At 49.5% G+C, this 20,066-nt stretch overlaps 8 protein-coding genes across 8 annotated transcripts; 4 read left to right on the top strand and 4 right to left on the bottom strand.

The window, feature by feature from the left end:
• Positions 1 to 8: 8 nt before the first annotated feature.
• Positions 9 to 3,205, top strand: FTJAE_6363 (nuclear transport factor; the record flags this gene model as incomplete). Its single annotated transcript, XM_037352967.1, has 2 exons — positions 9 to 173; positions 227 to 3,205. The coding sequence occupies 2 exons, from the start codon at positions 9 to 11 to the stop codon at positions 3,203 to 3,205; spliced, it is 3,144 nt and encodes a 1,047-aa protein (XP_037206576.1).
• Positions 3,206 to 3,436: 231 nt separating this feature from the next.
• FTJAE_6362 (NADPH2:quinone reductase) lies at positions 3,437 to 4,599 on the bottom strand (the record flags this gene model as incomplete). Its single annotated transcript, XM_037352966.1, has 4 exons — positions 3,437 to 3,966; positions 4,017 to 4,325; positions 4,376 to 4,511; positions 4,567 to 4,599. 4 exons carry the CDS (start codon positions 4,597 to 4,599, stop codon positions 3,437 to 3,439), a joined length of 1,008 nt encoding a protein of 335 aa, XP_037206575.1.
• Positions 4,600 to 5,221: 622 nt separating this feature from the next.
• Positions 5,222 to 6,594, bottom strand: FTJAE_6361 (Deubiquitination-protection dph1; the record flags this gene model as incomplete). Its single annotated transcript, XM_037352965.1, has 2 exons — positions 5,222 to 6,106; positions 6,157 to 6,594. 2 exons carry the CDS (start codon positions 6,592 to 6,594, stop codon positions 5,222 to 5,224), a joined length of 1,323 nt encoding a protein of 440 aa, XP_037206574.1.
• Positions 6,595 to 7,907: 1,313 nt separating this feature from the next.
• Positions 7,908 to 9,243, top strand: FTJAE_6360 (nitrogen permease regulator; the record flags this gene model as incomplete). The annotated part of the gene is made up of 3 exons (XM_037352964.1): positions 7,908 to 7,950; positions 8,002 to 8,439; positions 8,489 to 9,243. 3 exons carry the CDS (start codon positions 7,908 to 7,910, stop codon positions 9,241 to 9,243), a joined length of 1,236 nt encoding a protein of 411 aa, XP_037206573.1.
• A 131-nt stretch (positions 9,244 to 9,374) lies between these two features.
• FTJAE_6359 (tyrosyl-tRNA synthetase) lies at positions 9,375 to 11,334 on the bottom strand (the record flags this gene model as incomplete). The annotated part of the gene is made up of 3 exons (XM_037352962.1): positions 9,375 to 10,548; positions 10,605 to 11,045; positions 11,102 to 11,334. The coding sequence occupies 3 exons, from the start codon at positions 11,332 to 11,334 to the stop codon at positions 9,375 to 9,377; spliced, it is 1,848 nt and encodes a 615-aa protein (XP_037206572.1).
• Positions 11,335 to 11,794: 460 nt separating this feature from the next.
• Positions 11,795 to 12,473, top strand: FTJAE_6358 (mitochondrial succinate dehydrogenase subunit D; the record flags this gene model as incomplete). Its single annotated transcript, XM_037352961.1, has 3 exons — positions 11,795 to 11,972; positions 12,023 to 12,040; positions 12,121 to 12,473. 3 exons carry the CDS (start codon positions 11,795 to 11,797, stop codon positions 12,471 to 12,473), a joined length of 549 nt encoding a protein of 182 aa, XP_037206571.1.
• Positions 12,474 to 12,841: 368 nt separating this feature from the next.
• On the bottom strand, positions 12,842 to 15,518 carry FTJAE_6357 (s-adenosylmethionine:diacylglycerol 3-amino-3-carboxypropyl transferase; the record flags this gene model as incomplete). The annotated part of the gene is made up of 4 exons (XM_037352960.1): positions 12,842 to 14,662; positions 14,713 to 15,030; positions 15,085 to 15,456; positions 15,507 to 15,518. The coding sequence occupies 4 exons, from the start codon at positions 15,516 to 15,518 to the stop codon at positions 12,842 to 12,844; spliced, it is 2,523 nt and encodes an 840-aa protein (XP_037206570.1).
• A 1,965-nt stretch (positions 15,519 to 17,483) lies between these two features.
• Positions 17,484 to 19,514, top strand: FTJAE_6356 (uncharacterized protein; the record flags this gene model as incomplete). Its single annotated transcript, XM_037352959.1, has 2 exons — positions 17,484 to 17,919; positions 18,040 to 19,514. 2 exons carry the CDS (start codon positions 17,484 to 17,486, stop codon positions 19,512 to 19,514), a joined length of 1,911 nt encoding a protein of 636 aa, XP_037206569.1.
• Between the last annotated feature and the right edge of the window lie 552 nt (positions 19,515 to 20,066).

Genomic DNA, 20,066 nt, shown 5'->3' with positions numbered 1-20,066 from the left:
CTCTCACCATGAGCTTCGCTATCGAAGTCCCAGGCGATGCGAATCCGCTGTCATTGCAGTCGCTTTACCAGACACTGCAGTCAGCCACCTCAACCGATTATGCGCAGCGTCAGACGGCAGGGCAACAACTAACATCATGGGAGCTCCAACCAGGCTACTACTCTTCGTTGCAGGTGAGCCTATGGCCGAGATCGAGACTCTTTTCAAGGCACTAACAATCTCGCAGGCTGTCTACCTCGACAAGTCCCTCGCCTACGAAGTTCGATTTCTCGCCATTATTCAGCTCAAGAACGGTATTGACCGCTATTGGCGGCTGTATAATCAGGTCAAGAATAGTATAAAACCGGAGGAGAAGAGCTTGATACGCTCACGACTATTCCAAGGTTCTATCGAGGAAGAGCACACCAACCTTGCTCTACACAATGCCCTGGTGGTCGCGAAGATCGTTAGAATCGATTATCCTGGCGAATGGCCAGATGCTATGGGCAATATTATCGAGCTACTCCGTTCATCGCGAAATGGCAACCAAAGACATCTTCACGGCATCCTCGAGATTCTACTACGAGTGGTAAAGGAACTGGGAACCGCACGAATGCGAAAGAACCAGACCGCGCTACAATCAGTCACCCCTGAGATCGTTCACGTTCTAAGCGAAGTCTACTCAGAAAAGTCCCAGGCATGGATGGGCTTCCTTACTGGTGGGCCGGGACGTCAGGAGGAAGTCAACCTGGCTATGCTCAACAGCTTACTTGCTCTTCGAGTCCTCCGCCGACTCGTTATAATGGGCTACGAGCGCCCCCACAGTGACAACACTGTTGAGCAATTCTGGACTTTGTCACAGAACCAGTTCGGGCAGCTGCTCAACCTTGTTAGTCATGACTCGGCAGTCCCACCAAATTATCAAGAAGTTGTTGGCAAACACTTGCTCCAATTTACCAAGCTACACATTGACATGGCGGAGCAGCATGCCGCCAGCTTTGTGTTTCTTCCCAACTCTATCCCATTGGTGCAATCATATTGGGAGCTGGTTGCGAAGTTTGCAGAGGTATTCGATAAGTCTGGCGGTATCAGACAAGGCCCATCAGAGACCGGATCTGCAAAGTCCAAGGTCGAGGGCCCTGTACTAGAAAGACTGGCGCTCAAGGGACTTCTCCTTCTCAGGTCATGCGTTCGAATAGGGTTTCAGCATGTCCAGACTTTTAGATGGCGAAGCCCAGAAACAAAAGCCGAGCAAGAAAAGGCTAAGAACCTGATCAAAACGGAACTTTTGAAACCCGATCTCGTCATTCAAATTGTTAACTCCATCATCACCCATCTCTTTGTCTTCCGTAAGTCGGATCTTGAAGGTTGGGAGGAAGATCCCGAGGAGTGGGAGCAACAGGAACAGAGCGAAGGAAATGCTTATGAGTGGGAAGTGAGGCCATGTGCTGAAAAGCTATTCCTGGATCTTCTCACAAACTATAAGGAGTTGCTAGTCCCTCCCCTGTTGTCTTATTTCCAGACAGCACAAGATCCACAGGCCGATATTGCTACCAAAGAGGCAGTTTATACTGCAATGGGCCTCGCCGCTGCTCATGTTCATCATATGTTTGACTTTGATGCCGTTCTGGCTTCAACGATTGTCAATGATGCACGTCTAGAAGGCGGACTCTGCAAGGTACTGCGGCGACGAATCGCCATCCTTGTGAGTCAGTGGGCTCCTATCAAGCTCGATGACTCAAGTAGGCCAATTGTCTACCAAATTTACCGGCATTTCCTCAACCCTGAGGATGAGACCAATGATGTGGTTGTCAGAATTACAGCTGCCCGACAACTACGATGGATTGCCGATGAGCTTGACTTCAACGTGGATGCTTTCCTGCCATACACTTCTGATGTTTTGTCACAACTCATCAACCTTGTTCAAAGTGTTGATGTCGATGAGACCAAGTTGGCTATCCTTGAGTCCATTAGAATTCTGGTTACACGAATGGAAGAGCAAGTATCACAATTTGGAGACCAGCTCATGTCGGCTCTTCCTACAGTTTGGGAGAACTCGGGTGCTGAAGAGTACATGATCAAACAAGCAGTCACATCAATCTTCGCAGCCCTCGTTATGAGCATGGGCCCCGATTCACAACGATATCAGCATTTCATGCTGCCACTCCTCTCTGAAGCAGCCCGTCGGGGATCAGACCTACACCTCCATCTGATTGATGAGTCTTTGGAATTGTGGAATAATATTCTCATGCAGAGCTATGCTCCCCTGGCTCCTGAGTTGGTAAACATTGCAGAACTTGTTCTGCCACTACTCGAATATGATAGTGAGACGGCCTCACTGGCTCTAACAGCTGTCGAGTCTTATATCCTTCTTGCTCCCGCTTCTATGCTTGAAGACCGCCTGCGTCGCCCGACATTAAGCGCCTTGTCTAATATCTTAGATTCAAAGAGCCGGGAACAAGTTCGCATGGGTACTAGTTGCATTGAGAATTTTATCAGGGCCGCTGTAGAGCTTGGCGGCTCGACGGGCGTTTCAGTTATCTTACAGGATATGGTTGAAATCGGCTTCATGAACAAAATTCTCGGAAACCTACATGACGCTTGGGAATCACATCAGACCACAGGCCCTAACCGAAAGGTCAGCAAACTCAGTACTATCACTGAGACAGATTACTTTGCCATTCTAGGACGATTGGCTCTTGCTGAACCCACACTCTTCAGTCAGATGCTGACCAATATAGGTTCGCTTGATCAAGTCTGGGCCTGGCTCTCATCTGAGTGGTTCTCGCACATGTCAAGCATGGACCACATTGAGCGGCAGAAGCTCTACCTGCTTGGCTTGACAAGACTGCTGGAATTGCCATCACCAGTTCAAGAACTCGTGTTGAGTAAGCTACAGGACTACTTCGATATGTGGATCAATGTGATTTCTGATCTCCAAGATGGTGTGGCAAACGGAACTGATACCCTGATATGGGGTCCTTTGGAGACCACCGAATATGATACCCCCAAGATTATTGCGGAGCGCAACATGGAAGCCAAAGATCCCATCCATACCGTTCACGCCTTCGATTTTGTCAAGATGCGCCTGCAGGACTTGGTGAACATGGTCGGAGGTGAGCAGGCCTTCCAGGAGCAGTGGGCTGTCAATGTGGATAAAGAGGTGCTGGACAAGTTCCAGCAGATGGCTTCTGGTGTTCAGCAACAACAGCAGCAGCAGCAGTAAGATAATATCATTGGATATGGGCTTAGAGTAGCAGAAGATTACGATGATGAATTGGGAAATGATACACCAGGGATTGCTTTGCATTAAGTAAGATTAGACCATTGTTAACGGGTTCATACAAATGGCTGAAGATTACTACGAAGTCCTCTCTCAATGGTGGTTAACTCAGCCAATTGAGTTTTCAGTAACATAAATCTATCTCTTCGGTCACATGTCGCATACAGCCGCCATCTATAGCTTGCTCTGTCCCTCCTCGGGTATCTTAATAACGACCTTACCCCATGTCCCACGGCCACCAAGAGCCTTCAGCGCAGCCCCAGTTCTCTCAAGACCAACAAACTCCTCATCGGTATACTCAGTACCCCTGAGCTTGCCCTGCTTAACGAGATCCATGATGCCATTCCACACCTTGGGTATCGTCTCCCTCTCGTGGATAGAATAAGCACCCCAGTGAAGTCCGACAATAGAGATGTTCTTGAGGAGAACCTTGTTCATGGCCACCTTTTCGATCTTGCCAGCTGCGAAGCCGATAACAAGAATTCGACCGTTCCAGGCTGTGCACTTTGTAGAAAGGTCAACCAGACCGACGGGGTCGTAAACGATGTCGACTCCACGAGACTTGGGAGTCAAAGCCTTGACCTTAGCGGGCCATGTAGCGTCGTTGTAAGAGATGACATAGTCGGCGCCATAAGACTTTGCAATGTCGAGCTTATGCTGTGTAGAAGCTGTCGCGATAACAGTCGCGCCAAAAGCCTTGGCCACTATTTCATGTCAGTTCTTATTCTCATCACCACTTCTGGGTATCTCATACCTTGAACGGCTGCAAGACCAACACCACCAGCTGCGGCATGGACAAGCACGTAATCGCCCTTCTTGACACCCGCTCTCACAACCAGAGCGCCATAACTTGTAGGCGCAGTAACAAACAGACCAGCCGCCTCCTTGAACGACCAACCATCGGGGACAGGCAGGAGCGTCTCTTCTTTCGCCTTGATCTTTGTCGCAAAAGCGCCCTGGGATGCGCCAAAGACTCGCGATCCAACGGGAAACTTGGGGTTGGAGCTCTTGGGTGTGGCGATAACAGTACCTGCGAATTCGGCGCCGGCGATCCAGGGAAAAGCTATATAGTGTTAGTATTTTGTGGGTGAGTGCTTATGGGGATGAGCTTACGAGGTTGGTTTTGGTATTTTCCTTGGATTTGTAAGATATCGAAGAAGTTGGCGGCGGCGGCGTGGACTTGGATGAGATATTCATGATCTGTGGGCTTGGGATCGGGAAGGTCTGAGACCTGGAGCTGATCAGGGCCCTTTTTGATTTGTTAGTATATTCAACGGAAGCGATTGGTGACATTGGAAGCTCACCTTGAGGTATTCGGTGATTTGGATGCCGCGCATGATGGATATGGCTGTTATGTATGTGGCTGGGTATTATGAGTGAAGTTCCGCCCGTAAACAATTGGAGGTGATCAAGAGTTGACTAGGAAATCACAAGATATAGTTTACGTGACAAATGGAGGAGAGATTAGAGATGTCGCAAAAGGAAAAGAAAAAGAAAAAGAACAGATTTAATAGCTGGCGTCGGTTACCTTGGTCGCAGCCAGAGTCTGGGGTTACGCGGGGAAGAGATCCATGAGCCGAGGCATCTTCCCCCGGCGATCGGCCCCTACTTTTAGTTGATTGATCGATACTAACGTTACGAGTATGTACACCAATAATGGATAATTACATCAACGTTCATGATGTTCCTATTAGCACTCTAGCCTCATGAGTTCAGCTATAATCAGAGTCATGACTAATTACAAATCACATTAAAACAAGCCGTAATCGAAGTTCGAAGTACTCTCTCTCTGTTCCAAACCTGATATTTAGGACCACACCATGCTTCACCTAGAGGATATCTCCCCAATCAACCTGTGTTGCTCGGCTTGTCTCGCAGTCTTGACTCGAATGCCCCTCCCAACTGAAGTGGGCAACCATTGGATTCTAATCCCCAGACTCTCCGCGCTGGACCTGTAGTTCAAGGTCCGCTAAGCAAATGCTCAATGGCACCCTGAACACTTCCGCCACTTCGACGCAGGGCCGCAACATTGCGATCAAAGTCAAAGAACCCCATATCATTAAGCTGGCGCAATTGCTCAGCGTAGCGCTCTTCCGGAGGTCGGTTATCAGCAGGAGCCGCAGGAGCCGAGTCCAATCCACCACCACCAAACATTTGCATCATCTGCTGCATCATCTCGGGGTTCATGCCAAAAGGGTTGTTGGGCTGTGCGCCAGCTCCCGGAGGAGGGAAGAGCGCAGCGAAAGGGTTCGCGGGAGGCGGGCTAGTGGTTGAGCCCTGCTGTGTACCACCTTGGCTAGGCGTTGTTCCAGAAGTCTGCGCACCGGCCGAACTGTCCGTTGCTCCTTGGCTGGGTGTGTTGCCTGTGCCAGTCTGTCCCGTCTGTCCCGCCGCTGTCTGTCCCTGACCGACAAGTCCCTCGAGGTGCTGCATCAGCTGAGTTATGTCAGGGGCGCCTCCCTGTTGGCGTCCCAACATGCCTGAGAGAAGTGGGTTAGCGAAAGGGTTTGCCTGGCCTTGTTGACCTTGAGTAGTTCCTCCGCTGGCTGCGCCCTGGGGTGTGGTATCGGTAGCACCAGGAGCTGGGAAGGCTCCAGCCTCTCCTCCTTGCATGCTTCGCTGCATACGCATAGCCTGGCTCATCATCTCGGGGCTGCTCATCATCTGTCGCATGAATGGTGATGTGATGATTTCTCTGGCGTTGGGAAGATTTCGAAGCATGGGGTTCGAATCGATCAGCATGTTGATAAAATCGGGGTTGTTGAGGGCTTCGTTCATAGATTGTTGAACGTTGGGATCGGACATGAGTCGTTGAATTCGTGCCTCATCCATTGGAGCGCCCATCTAGAAGTATGTGTCAGAAACAGTTGACATCCACAGGGCATCATACGTACACCACCGTCGGGCCCGAACATATCAAGCCCAGGGAGGCCATTCCCAAATCCAGCATATCGAGCACCAGTCAAGTTGGCAAAAGGTTGGTTGGCCGTGCCTGAAGCCATGTTGGTGGGGGCGGGAGTCGATGTGGAGGTGCTGGCGGCGGGAGTTTGGTTGGGCTGCTGATTGCTGGCAGCGCTCTTGACCATATGGATTGTGTTGTTGTGCTTAATCTTGTAGGTGCTCAGGGCATCATCGTTCTTCATGACTCGGCCAGAGTAGATTAGACGCTGTCGTTCAACGGGAATGTTCTCAAAGTCCTCTCCAGCAAGCTTAGTCTTGAGGTCGAGGACAGTTGCTGTATCGTTGATAGTGATGCTGTGCGTGCTGTCCGAGGAAGTCTTCACCTTGAAGGTGATCTGAGAGTCAGCGCTCGGCTCGGGGTTGTCGGCCATTGTGAAGACTGGCGATATGGCGTGGCGCGGCGCAACGAGGGGGTTGAGTAGCGATAGCGGGGGGGTTGAGGATGGCAACAAGAGCTGGGAGGGAGCTCTTGAGTACAGAAGTAGATTATGAACGATCGTGAGAGCTGTGCCCAGATATGCTGTTACTGCTAAATAGAGCCACTGCCTGGGGATGTTGGGAAGAAAAGTGTAGTCTCGAAGCTAAGGCGATGTTGCAGGCGAAGTTGAAAGCAGGTAAATTGAGCGAGGCCTTGAGAAGAAGTGGAGGGTGGTAGACTAAACGTCAAGGCCCAGTCCCATACGGTAAGTGCTGAGTTACTCGATTGGATCAACTGGAGATGCAGGCGTAGGCGCAGGCAGCCTGGGCTCAGGTGGTATTGTCAGTCGGGTAGTGACGTGGGGCAACTTTTACTGCCAATGACGCGCTGTGGGTAATTATCAGATAGAATGAAGGGTTGATTAAGCAGGGCAGGATTTGGAGAAGTTAAAAAAAGAAATATCCTGTAAATACTGGTATAGACTTTGTTTGTATGTGAGTTGCGATATTGTATCAAAAGTCTTTTATGATACAGGATCGTTTCTCTTGAAAGGTTCTCTCTTAAGCATATGACCACATATCATCTTATTCCACCACCATCCATCATCTTCTGTAGCCAGATTCCAGTAATCACAGCCAAGTCAACATCATTTCCGGGAGCTACGGACTAGACCTCATCTCAACCTCTTTAACCGAAAAGGCGGACGTCATTTATTGAAATTATTCCCCTTTTCATACCTCCTTTCTGCCTTATGGGGGACACCTGTGGCTTTAGGCTGCATATAAACTCATGATTCAAGCACCCATCTTACTCTCGCAGGTATTCGGTTCCGTTTGTTCAAAAAGGCTTAAACAGCGCAATGTTCCGAATCAACGAGATTAGTTAGATGATGAAGAAAAGACTTTGGTAGGAGATCTCACTTTAGTATACTCATCTTGACGTTCAATAATGAACACACCACTCACTCACTCTATCCTTTTTACGAGGGTCTTGGGTTGATACAGGGTAATCAATTAGCGTGGGGCGTTGATCTTGGTCTCAATTGAGTTGAGCTGCGAACATGCCTTACTTGGCTTTACTAAACCATCTTCAACTCTTATCTGAAAGCTTCAATAAGATGCGCTCAAATTATTGACAAAATGGAATGAGCTGCATCGCCTAGAATAAGGACACCATCACTTTCTTATATATATATTTACCCCGGCGAATGGTCAGAGTCAATATCGACATCTCTGATCAATACCAGATAATGAGCCCGAGTCCATCATGATTCAAGGCATCTTTTACGCCAGATTCTTCCCCCAAGAGGGTAAATAGTTACAGACCAATGAGCTCATATATCTTTTCTAATACTATCCAGGCCCCAAGATTGTCGCACAGTCTCCCGCAGGCTGCATAACTCCCGTCGAAGGCTCAACCAAATCCCCTCTCATCGACTTCGACGTACTCCATGAGTACATCATTCCCAGACAAGCCTTCTGCAATCGCTATCTCACCATCAACACGCCAGACGGGAAGTACACTGTCTTAGGATATCCAGTTGTTATTCCTCACACCAAGTATCTTCGAAATGAGTTCATCTTCAACTTTGGCCTCGTGCTCGACTCTGATGTTGATCATGTCCCTTATGAGCGCGTCGTTCGTGGTCTAGCCTCGACCTTTTCTGAGATGGAAAAACAGAACGAGTATTTGAGTCAAAATGCAGAGACGAAAGGCTCTGGGAGGAGGCCGATTGATAGTTTGCTTGAGATTGTCAAAGAGGATTTGGACAATTATGGAGAGTGCATGATTCCAGTTGGTAAGCTAACTTTGTCGCTGGAACGAACTCGATACTAATAAATTGACAGACGAGGCCAACACTATCAACATGAAGCTTTTCCCTCACCACATGGATCCCCCCAGGGTTCGAGGCTGGCATGTCCCTGTCCCAAAAGCCAAATTCTCTGACATTATGGATCCGACCTGGGATCTCACCCTCCAGAAAGTCATATCTCACATCGACGGTGTTTCTGATGTTCGACGTATCGCTCACGCTGCTTCTGTCTCTCTTGAGCTAGCAAAAACTGCGCTCCGCCATCTCTTATACTACGACACTATTCTGCTTCTTGACATGTTCTTTTTCACGGCATGCTACGCTCCACGGCCTGGTATCCACGACTTTATCCGAAATGTTGACGGGATGGTCGATGAGTGTGCTGCATATGTATCGCACGGACGCGGCCTTGTGAGCAACTATCATCTTATAAAGCTCATGTCCACCTTTGTTCCTGGAAAATCCGTCATGGAATGGCTCAAGGGGCATCAAGACACAGGTTTCGAAGTCCTTCGCTTTGTTGACGTTCGCAGATTCGTCCAGTTCGGCGTCATAAAGGGTTGCATATACCGCGTTCACAAATTCGTCGTCTCTAAGCAATACCTTGCCGCCTTAGCCTCTGGCCAAAGCCGCCCTGTCCCAGGAGGAGATCCACTGCAGAAGTATACGGATGGCTGTCACCACTTTGACCAAATCATCACAGAGCAGAACATGACGGACAGTGAAATTATGGAGAAACTCAAGAAGTTGCCGGTTCCAAAGGGGGACTTGGCAGTCTTTTATAGATAGATCCAGTTTCAAACTTCTATACCCATCATTTTTTAACATTTTACATCATATCTATGGTATCATGCATATTACAATATACTACAGTGCTATGTTACACGGCAAACATATGCCGACTCTGCACAGGCAGCCCCTCATTTGCTTCTCCTATCCCATGAAAGTTGAGCCCGCTTCTCACGCACATCGTGCTTATTGGGCAGCTCAATATCCGAGTTATTGGCAACCCTCAATTGGTTTTTCTTCCTCGAGGCAATTTCAGTAAGCTCCCTGTCTGATATTGACCTACCCTTCGCTTCAGCGTCTTTCTTCAACTCCTCCTTCATTCTGCGCAGGAGACCGGTACCGGGCTGGCCAGGGTAGATCTGGCCGCTCTTCTTCCACTCTTCATCGCTGATGAGCTCGACGATTCGGACGTTGTGCTTGCCCTTGCGCATAATGAGCATGCGGTCGTCGATGAGGAACTTGGAAGTCTCTTCGGGGAACCAGGCCTTCATGGGAGTCCAGGACAGATTGCCAGGGACAAGTCCCCTCTTCTGGCCTGGCTGCGCGGCGATGTAGGCGCCTTGTGCAGAGAGCAGACGCTGGCCTTCACTACTGCTGGATGCGAGGCCAACAGCGTGGAGAATCTTCGCTGGCGAGGAGTTCATGATGGAGCGAGGGAGTTGGATATCGCTTCTTGGGGCATTGTTGGGAGTGACGATGCCAGTGTCTGGAGTAGGCTCACTGACAATACCCTTAGGTAGCTTGGTTCCGAATCGAAACTCGTGTTGCATGGCCTCCTCAACAGCCTTTTGAGCTCCGTGAATAAGTGAAACAACTTCAAACGCCAGGGTGTGCTGAGCCTTTCGCTCCTGGGGTGCCGCTCGGTGCTCGTCCATCAGCTTGGAGATCTTCTCTAGAGGAATAAAAGTGAACATCTTGAGCAAATTCTCAATCTCCTCGTCAGACCTTCTCACAAAGTAACCGTACAAGTCGAATGCTGATGTTTTGAACTCATCCAACCATATAGCGTTGCCAGCACTTTTGCCAAACTTGTTGCCGGCAGAGTCTGTTAATAACGGCACGGTGAAACCCACTGGTTCATGATCCCAAGTCGAAGGCATCTTCAGGTGAGGCGCCTCTTCGGTCTCGCGAATGGTCTTGAGGGCCTCGATTCCAGCAGTGATGTTGCCGTACTGATCTGAGCCTCCAATCTGCATCTGAACGCCAAGTTTGTTGTACATGTGCCAGAAATCCCACCCTTGAAGAAGAGGATACATAAATTCGCCGAGAGACATGCCGTCTCCCTCAGTCATCTTTCGCTTAACACTATATGTCTTTGTTAGCACTCTGAATGGCAGTTTCTGGGTCTGAGGGCAACTCACGTATCTCTAGCCAGCATAGGTCCGATTCTTGTGTGCCTGGCTATCCTTTTGGCAAAATCATAAAGAGTAAGGTTCCCTAGCCACATGTTGTTGTTCAACAAGCGATGTGTGGCAGCCCAGTCCGGCTCATACCCGTACTTCTGTTTTAATTGGTGGACATTTTGCCATAACTTTGTCAATTGGACGTGGATCTTTGTGATGTTCTTGGAAATATCGGAATTGGAAAGAATCGCTCGGCTCTCGAGTCGGTCGGTAGGATCACCGATACGGGCAGTTGAGCCACCGATCAAAGTGACAGCAGGATAACCGTGGAACCACATCCAGAACATGGGCATCAGAGGTAGCAAGTGACCGACGTGCATCGAGTCGGCGGTGGGATCGATACCGACGTAGGAGCCTATCCTCCTGACTCGCATAATTTCCTTAATCTTCTCAGGGGATCTGATGTACAAGTTAGATATATAGTCGAGTTGAGGATCATGGGTAGTGTCGCATACCCTGCCACATCCTTGATATATCCTCGTTCCTGAAGAACATCCCATGTGTGTGGAATCTCGCCTTTCTGAATCTTCTCTGCCCTCTCTTTCCATCTCTCCTCGCCTTCTGCAACTTTTTTGAGGTACGTCGTCGCGATGTTCCGAACTTGGAGGGACCGTTGTGCATTAAGGCATCTCGAATATATGGTTGTTCGTGAGGGAGCGAGTTTCGAGACGATGGCATGGATCGCCATGGTGGCTGGATTGAGCAATTGCTCAGTTGAAACAATTGGGATGGCAAAGAAAGAAATCGTCTTCAGGATCCAACTCTTCTCCAACTCAAACAAATCTGGGCATCATGGCTCGAAACTGTTAGCCCACCCCAAAAAATCCAAGCGACGTCGGATAGAATCTTCAAATGTTGACCAATCACAGAGGACATTGACGGAACAGCGCTATTGGCTCCTTGACAGGCAGAGGGATCCACACCACAGGGAAACCTTCGGGACGCCCTGGACCAATCACGAAAGAGGTAATTCGAGATCCTCGGCAATGGTAGGACATCCAGTTCCGGGGCCAGTTCGAATTGATTGATCGAGGTCCAGTCGACATCATCAATCCAATTCTTCCTCTGAACCACTAACGCCCTTCGAAGCAGCCACCAATTGAGCGCCGCGACAACATCACCAAGAATAGATCACTCAACGCTTCAAAATGGCCTCAATTGCGCGTTCCTCTCTGCTTAGGCAGACCGCTATGGCTTCTCGATTGGCCGCTGTCCCCGCGACCCGAAGCACTTTCATGCCTATGCCTAGCATCCGATCTCAGCTTAAGGGTGTCGCTGCTTTCCACAACACTGCTCGACGATCTGCTATTCTCCCTCCTGGACCTCGTGCGTACCATTAACATTGTTGTAAGGACCATATGCTGACGTATTCACAGAGCGCATCGAGGGTGGTGGTACGAATACATCCAAAAGCCGAATCGCAACTTGACCGGCTTCACATGATATAAATATCAATAACTAACAAATACTCTAGTCAACGACCCTGCTCCCATCCCCGAGCCCAACGCCGCCCACGGCTCTTACCACTGGACCTTCGAGCGTCTCCTCGCCGCCGGCCTCGTCCCCTTGACCGTCGCTCCCTTCGCTGCTGGATCTCTCAACCCTACCCTCGACGCCATCCTCTGCAGTGTTCTTCTCCTCCACTCCCACATGGGCTTCCAGCAGGTCGTCATCGACTACATTCCCTCAAGGACCTACCCTGGCCTCCGAAAGATCTTCAACTGGCTCCTCAACATTGCGACTGTCCTCGTTGGAGTTGGTCTGTACGAGTTCGAGACCAACGACGTTGGTATCACCGAGGCTGTCCGACGAGTGTGGAAGGCATAGAGTGGTTAAGCGTTGATTGGCGTGTGTAAGGTATGAAGGATGCTGTTGATAGTACTACTTGTCTTGCAGATTTGTGACTGCAGACACCTGTATAGAAAAATTTCCTTTGAGTTAACGAAGATTGCGTCAATTTCAAATAAGACGGCTCCTTTTACTTTTCCTTCCGGAACTAAAGTTCTGGCTTCTGGTTTCCAACGCGTTTTGACTTGCGAAATTTATAGGTTTTGCCGACGCTTTCAGAGTCTAGCAGGATGAAGGCTAAGAAGAAGCTGCGCAATATCAATTTGCATTGTTCAAGCTCGCTATTCTGTTCTGCACTAATTTTCGCAATATCAAATCCTTATCTCAGTCCAATCCAGCTGTCCGAGTTAGATAGTCAAAGAAGTAATCTCAGAGCCTCCAGCACGATCCATCTCGGGGGTGGGAGGGGGCAAGTTCTCCGACTTGGTGCAAATCCAGCAACTAGCATACATGTTGACACGGTCAATGCAGGCTCCATCGAGACGAGCACCATGTCGCTTGGGTGAGAAACCATGAGCCTCAAACTCTTTGATGTACCATGGGGTTAAGGCTGAAGAACGGAGCAGCACACGGCCACCCATAGCCAAAGCTCGGTTGAGCTTAGTGATCTGAGCGGCGGCGGCTCGAGATCCAGTGTCGAACCAGTCCATGCTGTCCATGACGACGGCAACAGTTAGAGTACCGGGGGTGATGCGTGCAATAACCTCCTCGAGCTCATCAGTGTGAATACGGAGACCATCAAGAGCATTAGGGCGAGAGAGCTTGGCGTGGGCCCTGGGGCTGAGATAATCAGGGTGGCACTTGGGAGAGAACTTGCCATCAATGCAAACATAGTAGTAAGGGTTATCCGCAGCTATGTGAGTCTCCTCAGCAACAGGGTCAAGAGTGTTCACCATGTAGTGCCAAATAGCGTGAGAGCGAGTGTTCTTGGCGGCAGGCTTGGGGCCCTTCACGAGGTCCGACTCGGCGTGATCAGCCTCAATCATGGCCAGCTGGTTCTTAGGAACACCAAGAGCAGCCCAGAGGAAGCTCTCCTGAGAGACAACCAGATTACAGACAAGCTTGGAGAGAAGAGCGGGGCGGATCTTTCGGCGCCAGATTTCTCGCTGCTCATTCAGGGTCTTCGCCTCAAGGAGCTGCTTCACAGCCTTCTGCAGACCAAAGATTCGTGCAATCCAACGGAATACACGGATAGCGTGGCGAGAACCTCCGGTGTCGTAAAGACCATAACCGCTGCTGTTCTGGAAGACATGGACGTTCTTGAGCCAGTACTGGAACGCGCGACCAGAAAGATGAGGAGAGAGTTTGGTGATGAGCAACTCACGGAAGTGAGGATGCTTTCCGTCTCCAAAGATCTTCCAGAAATCTTCATAAGGGAGAGCAGTGTAAGAAGCGGCCTTCAGTTCGAGCAGGTGGTTTTGGGTAGGGTTCAAGTCGACAGCATGAACGCGGGCAGGGCTTTGAAGGAGATACGAGAGAATGTTGTCACCAGCAGAAGTAATGGCCAGGACCTTGTCGTCAGCACCGAGCTTCAAGAGACGCTCATCAACACGAGTGTCCTCCCAGGTGAAAGCGTAGATGTATTCGTCCTTGAACTGAGTGTGCTTGGGGAGCTGCTCATCATAGTAGATGCGCCAATGGTGATTCTGGTAGAAGAACGAGGGTAGAGGGAGGTTGGAAGACAGATTCTGAACTGCAGTGAGGAACGCCTTAGATCGAATCTCAGGAGCAGACCTTTCAATGGCTCGAGTCAGGGCATCTCCGTGGTTGGCGGGGTACAGATAAGGGGACTCTGTGACCAGGGCGTCAATGCGTTCAACAATCTCATGGGGAAGACTAGACGACGAGAAAGGCTTCTTGTGGCATCCGAGCCAGATGTAGTAGGGGATAGCTCCCAGGCCCTTGTTGCGAGTGTTGACGTTGAGAACAGTGCCAAACTTGTACTCGAGGTAATCTCGGCGACTGGGCTCAAGACCAACCCGGTCAAGATCGAACCAAGAGCGCCAAAAGCTTCGGGACAAGAAGTTGACGTGACGGTCGACAAGACCACCAGTGTAGTTTCGGAAGGCAAAATCAACCTGGTTCTGGACATAAAAGTCAATCACTCCCACGATGCCCTGGGGTGAGAGAAGAGAAATCACGGAGTCAATGACTGAGTAGTAGTCGGGCTATCACCGGATGTCAGCGTGGGACCTCAGTACGATGCACCGTCACTTACAATCATGGACAAACTGTAAGACATGGTGATCAAGTCCGCTCCACCAAAGTCGGGGCGAGGCTTGTCAAAGTAGCTCAGAGCAGGGGAACGAGGAGGAATCGGCTTTGAAGGCATCCCAGATTCATAATCCTCAAGACGGAATTTGCGAGCGTCCTCACAGACAACCTTGACATTCTTCCAGCCAAGGCGTTCAAATCGCTTTCGTGCCACTTCGCAGAGAGAAGGGGAGAAGTCGACGAGGTATACGCTCGAGAAGAAGGTAGGGACATCGACGAACGCGCCCATGGCCTCAATGTTGAAGCCAGTGCCACCGCCAATCTGTATAACATATCAGTCATTTGTTGCGACAACATGGTTGTCATAGCAGCTCACATCAACCCAGATTTGCTTGTTCTTGTTGCCATTCTTAGGCGCATCATCCGTCAGCTTTGCCTGGATCTGCGCGGCAACAAGAGCCAGCATGTCCTCACGTCCACGGAGGAGGACCTTTCGGGTAGCATCATAAGCCCCGGCTTGCTTCTTGTAGAAGCTCTCAAGGGCATCTTGTTGATTACCCTTTTTACCGCCCTGGTGGGGTTTGATGAAGGAAGAGTAGAAGAAAAGGAAAAAGGATTTGATTAGGCCTGGGCTTTCGTCCTGGCTCTTACTGGAGAAAATTGAGGTGAGGCAGAGCGTGCTGAGAGCAGTAGCAACGATGCCGGCCAGAAGAGACTGAGCGTTAGCCAAGGACAACATGTTACCACCCTGGCATGTCGATTAGTAGGCATTGAAATTGGGGCATGGTGCAGACTTACATGAGAAGCCATGATACTCTCTCATTGTATGGTGAGAGATTGAGTGTTGAAAGAAGGGAGCTATTGAAGCAGTGTTGAAAGCTGTTCACACGATCAAGTTGAAGACAGATGAAAAATCGAGCAACAAGGACACGGCGAGCCAGGGATATATAGGTCGAGGCACGCGAGTTGATAACCAAGGAGACCTGGCTCGAAACCAATTCGGGTACATTGTCTCGGTACAACGGCCATTGCATGTAGTCGGCAGCTCAGACGCCTCGCACACGATGTGCTCAACGCGAATCTACTTGCTCATGTGTATGGAGGTCCCTGTTGATCTGCTCGACCCCACCAGATAGCCATGATAACCCCGCCGCCAGGGCTCACTCTAGGCATGAGCTATAAGATGGGTGATGGAGGTGGGAGCCAATAGCTGAAGCACATGTTCAGAGTTGATAGAGTTTCAAGGGTCTTGCAAGGCTGCTGCGGCGGCAAACATGTGCCATCCTTCGTTCGCTATGAGTAGTTACTCTTGCCCGTGGCGTGTGAGTGGGGTATATAGTTAGCAAGCGGTTTCAACTGAGTATAGTTGACGATCATGGGCTTGAAGAGCCGAGGATAATGAGGCTTCTCGAGCGTGGGCTGTGGTGACAACAGAGGTTGAATCTCACAATGAACAAGGCATTTCTTTATTGACTCTTCACTGGAAGAGCAAACATCTTCAAATCGGGGGCAAATATTAACAGGTGAAAAGAAACAAAAGTGTTGTACACATTAAACTGTTACTTGCAAAGAGTAGACATGCTTGGTGTTTTCGTATTAGTCGGGTCGTTCCAAAAGGGAATCGCAACGACCAATCAGACGATGGTAGCCAACCACATGTGGCCATCAACACTGACGTACGGATAAATGAGAGAACCCAGACAATTGGAATGAGATTCAAGAGATTTTGTGTTGCAATCAAGAAAAGCCAATTTGAACTGTGCAGGAGTTATCGGCTGCAATGGCCACGTCGCTGGATCCTGAGTATGAACAAGAATCAATCGTTCTGGCAAGCAATGACAATAATTCTCATGCTCTGGTTCGAACTAATTTTCCATATATCCTTTCAAGATGAATCAATTGTTCATAGGTGAAGCTGATGCTTCCAGCATTGGTGTTTGTCGACAGTAACAGGAGCACCGTTGACTTGTTTTCCAAATACCAAGTTTTGAGTGAAGTTTAGGGCCTTCTTCTGGTTTGCTGCGAGTAAGAAGAGCTATCGAAGAACGTGCAACTCATTTGCACCTATAGAAAGCTTGCACAGCGAGTCATTGCTTGATTTATGCATGATTTACCCGTATCTGGTCCAGGTCGAAGAACGCAATTTTGGTCGTTAGAATAAATTGCTGCAAGAATGCAGTTGACTCGGTTTCAAAGCCCCCGAAATACAGGGTGCCTTTGAGGTCCGAGTCTTGGTAGGTAATAAGTTAGTATTTACCTTATATCCAGTGTCTTCAAGAGTCCTCACCATGTTAGTGTTAACGCGTTGTTGGGTGATCTCAGTATGTGTTTTACATCAATAATTGAAAACTACCTACCTAGGGGCCAGGAGAAGAGTGATTAGCAACAGTGACTTGTAGATACCAGAGACTTTATGACTGAAGGTGATCTCATTCGATTGCTTGCTTCTGATAGTTCTTGAAAGGAACGGAATTAAACATATTCCGTGTTTGCTCTTCAAGTGCAAGGGTCCTCATCGGCATCGGGCTGTTTCCCCTCAGCTGAGAACATCAAGGGGCAGGTACGTACCGACGCCCAACCTGTACCGTGACGCACTTTAATAGGATCGCGTGCTTTAGAGCCCGTGCCGTTACTGTCTGTTGTTGTTCCCTTGTCGCAATAATCATCAAAATCTCCCACTCAACATTCGATCTTATCTGACAAATCACGCGCAACTAACCTCCCAATCAAGCGCATACTGTTCACGCTCATTTATACTCTCAAACACCCGCGGTCATGCCTCCAGGGGCGAGTCAGAAGGGGACCGGCAAGAAGAACTCGGCCATACCAAAGCAGAGCCGCAACACCACGCCTGCTCCAGTCGCGACAGCTAGTCTACCACCACAGGAGTTTTACGATCCAGACTATCTTAACACGAGAGTCATTCTTTTTCGCAATCTTACCTACGATGACATCGTCGACCAATCCGCCTCAAATGCGACCATTCCAGATTCCAAGAGCCTCGATGGCATGATTGAACGACTCAAAAGCTTATCTAATATTATGGAAAAGCGCTCGACGTTTTACGATCGCGGGATGAGGCACTTGGCAGATGAGCGCAAGAAGCGGCCATCCGAAGATTATAGCAATCGCGACGGTGAACAAGAAGGAAAACGGCCCAAACATAAAAGAAAGAAGCCCGATTCACTTGCGCCGCAGGAAGGCAATGTCGGTATGTATTTTCATGATATATGTGTTTAGCCTGAGGCAGCCGTCTGGCCACAGAGATTGCCAGTTGTTGGCACTGGCAATCAATTACCTAAACATGGGGTTCCGAACTAACTTTCTATAGAACGTTCGTCACCAATGCGAGACTCGAAAAACCGTAAACACGACCGCGATCCAAGTTCGCCCTTGTCACCTACACATGCTGGCTCGCCATCGGCCATGGATGTTGACAAGAAGGCCAAGACCGAAGAGAAAGAAGGAGACGAGGAAGAGTCGAGCTCTGAAGACGAGGGTGCGCCTCCTCGTCGCGAACAACCCCAAGCTATGACATTCGGCGAAGATCCTTCCACCTTTCCCGACCCCACCATCTACGAAATTCGAGCGACCTATCCTGGAATGCCCGATGAAGAGCGCAAAGAGATCTACTCAGTTGCGACATATCCGCCATCAGATCTTGCCGACCTTATTGCTGGCGATCCTCCCGACAAGGATTTTAGCAATGCAAAGCCCAACAGTCAGATCAACTTCTCTACGTTCTCGACGTACGTGGAGCCGTTCTTCAGACCATTTTCCGAAGAGGATCTAGCTTTTCTACGAGAACGAGGGGACCGCGTGACACCATTTGTCATGCCGAAGCGTGGCAAGAGACACTATACAGAAATATGGGCTGAGGAGGACGGCGCAATGTCGATCGATACACCACAACAAGGCCGAGATAAACTCCCTCCGAACCAGCCACGAGGAAGCATAGATAATATGGACGATGATGTCGGAGAGACAGACAAGCTTTCAGTAGGCCCCTGGTTGACCCGTTTGATGCAAACTCTTCGGCCTGAGGCCCGCGCGCAATCCGTAGACGACAAGCCTGCGACAAACGGAACCACCAATGGAGACATCAGCATGAATGGCGACGCAGACGTCGAAGACAAGCCTGCATCCTCTGATGACAAACCGAACCAGCAGCCAGCAGCTTTTATGCCCGAATCGTCAACGGAGGCCTGGAAGAAAGCTTCTCATCCAAAATTAGAATATTCACAGGTTGATGAACGCATCAAGCAGGAACTGCGACACATTGGGTTTCTTCCTCTCGATGGATTCGAAGCAGAGTACGACGGCCATTTTGACGACGAGGTCGCAGCAAGATTAAGACTTTTGCAAAACCGTCTCAAGGAGCAGATGCTGATCAACGGTGCGCGCAAGGCTCGTCTCACGGACCTTGTACGAGAGCGTATGGCGTACCAGGAATATCAGACCATCCTCGAGGATCTCGACGGCCAAGTACAAGCTGCGTACCTGAAGCGCACACGCACGATGGGCAAGAGCAAGAAGACAAAGCGTCCCGGAGGTGCAGGTGGTGGCAGTCACTTTGTGGGCGGCGCTGCGGGTACCGCTCGCCCGGGTATTGGCGATCTTACGAAGACGCTGATGGAGCGACGAAAGCGATGGATTGATACAATAGGATCAGTATTTGATGACGAGAGCCTACGCAAGGTTCCGAGAATTACAGATCCAGAGAGTTCGATTTTCAAGCCGGCAGACATGAGCGAACTGATGAACAAAGAAAAGGAGCAATGGGATGAGGAAGTGGAGGAGGATTAGAAATTCTATCTGGCCGAGTCCCCCTAGGTCTGGTCCCTAGGTATGATTCTTCTACTGTCATGGTAGACCTGATTCGTGCAAAGGCGTTGGATGGTAAATGATTGGAGTTAAGGCGATGAGTTAATGTTACCTAGAATCGGGATACCACAAGTCGTTGTTTACTCTCTGAATAAGATGAAGAAGAGAAACCGGAGCGACATGAAGAAATTGCATACGCATTGAGCCTCAAGTTTTGTGTTCTCAACTCAATTGACTCCGAAGCTACAAGCCAATGATACTTTTTGTGCTGAAGCGTTATCGACTATGTATAAACGTTTACACAATCAACAAGTTGAGAGCCAATAATCGACTAAGAAGAGTTGGATTGAAATTTTGAATGATGTAAAAGCCATGTCAACAACGGGCGCAACTGAGTGACCAATCGATCGGCCTCGACTTATCAATGAAGCCAACCCCAGGAAGTCCGTTATCTCAAGTTACAGTGGGGGAGGCACCGTAACTGTAGCTAGCTAGACCTAGAGAGCCCAGCCCGTCCTGTAGGTAAAAACTGTC

This window comes from Fusarium tjaetaba (assembly GCF_013396195.1).
Source record: "Fusarium tjaetaba strain NRRL 66243 chromosome Unknown NRRL66243_c0000123, whole genome shotgun sequence".
NCBI classification, from domain to species: Eukaryota; Fungi; Ascomycota; class Sordariomycetes; order Hypocreales; family Nectriaceae; genus Fusarium; species Fusarium tjaetaba.
The sequence above is the reverse complement of the archived record's forward strand: the minus strand, read 5'-3'. Positions and strand labels throughout refer to the sequence as shown.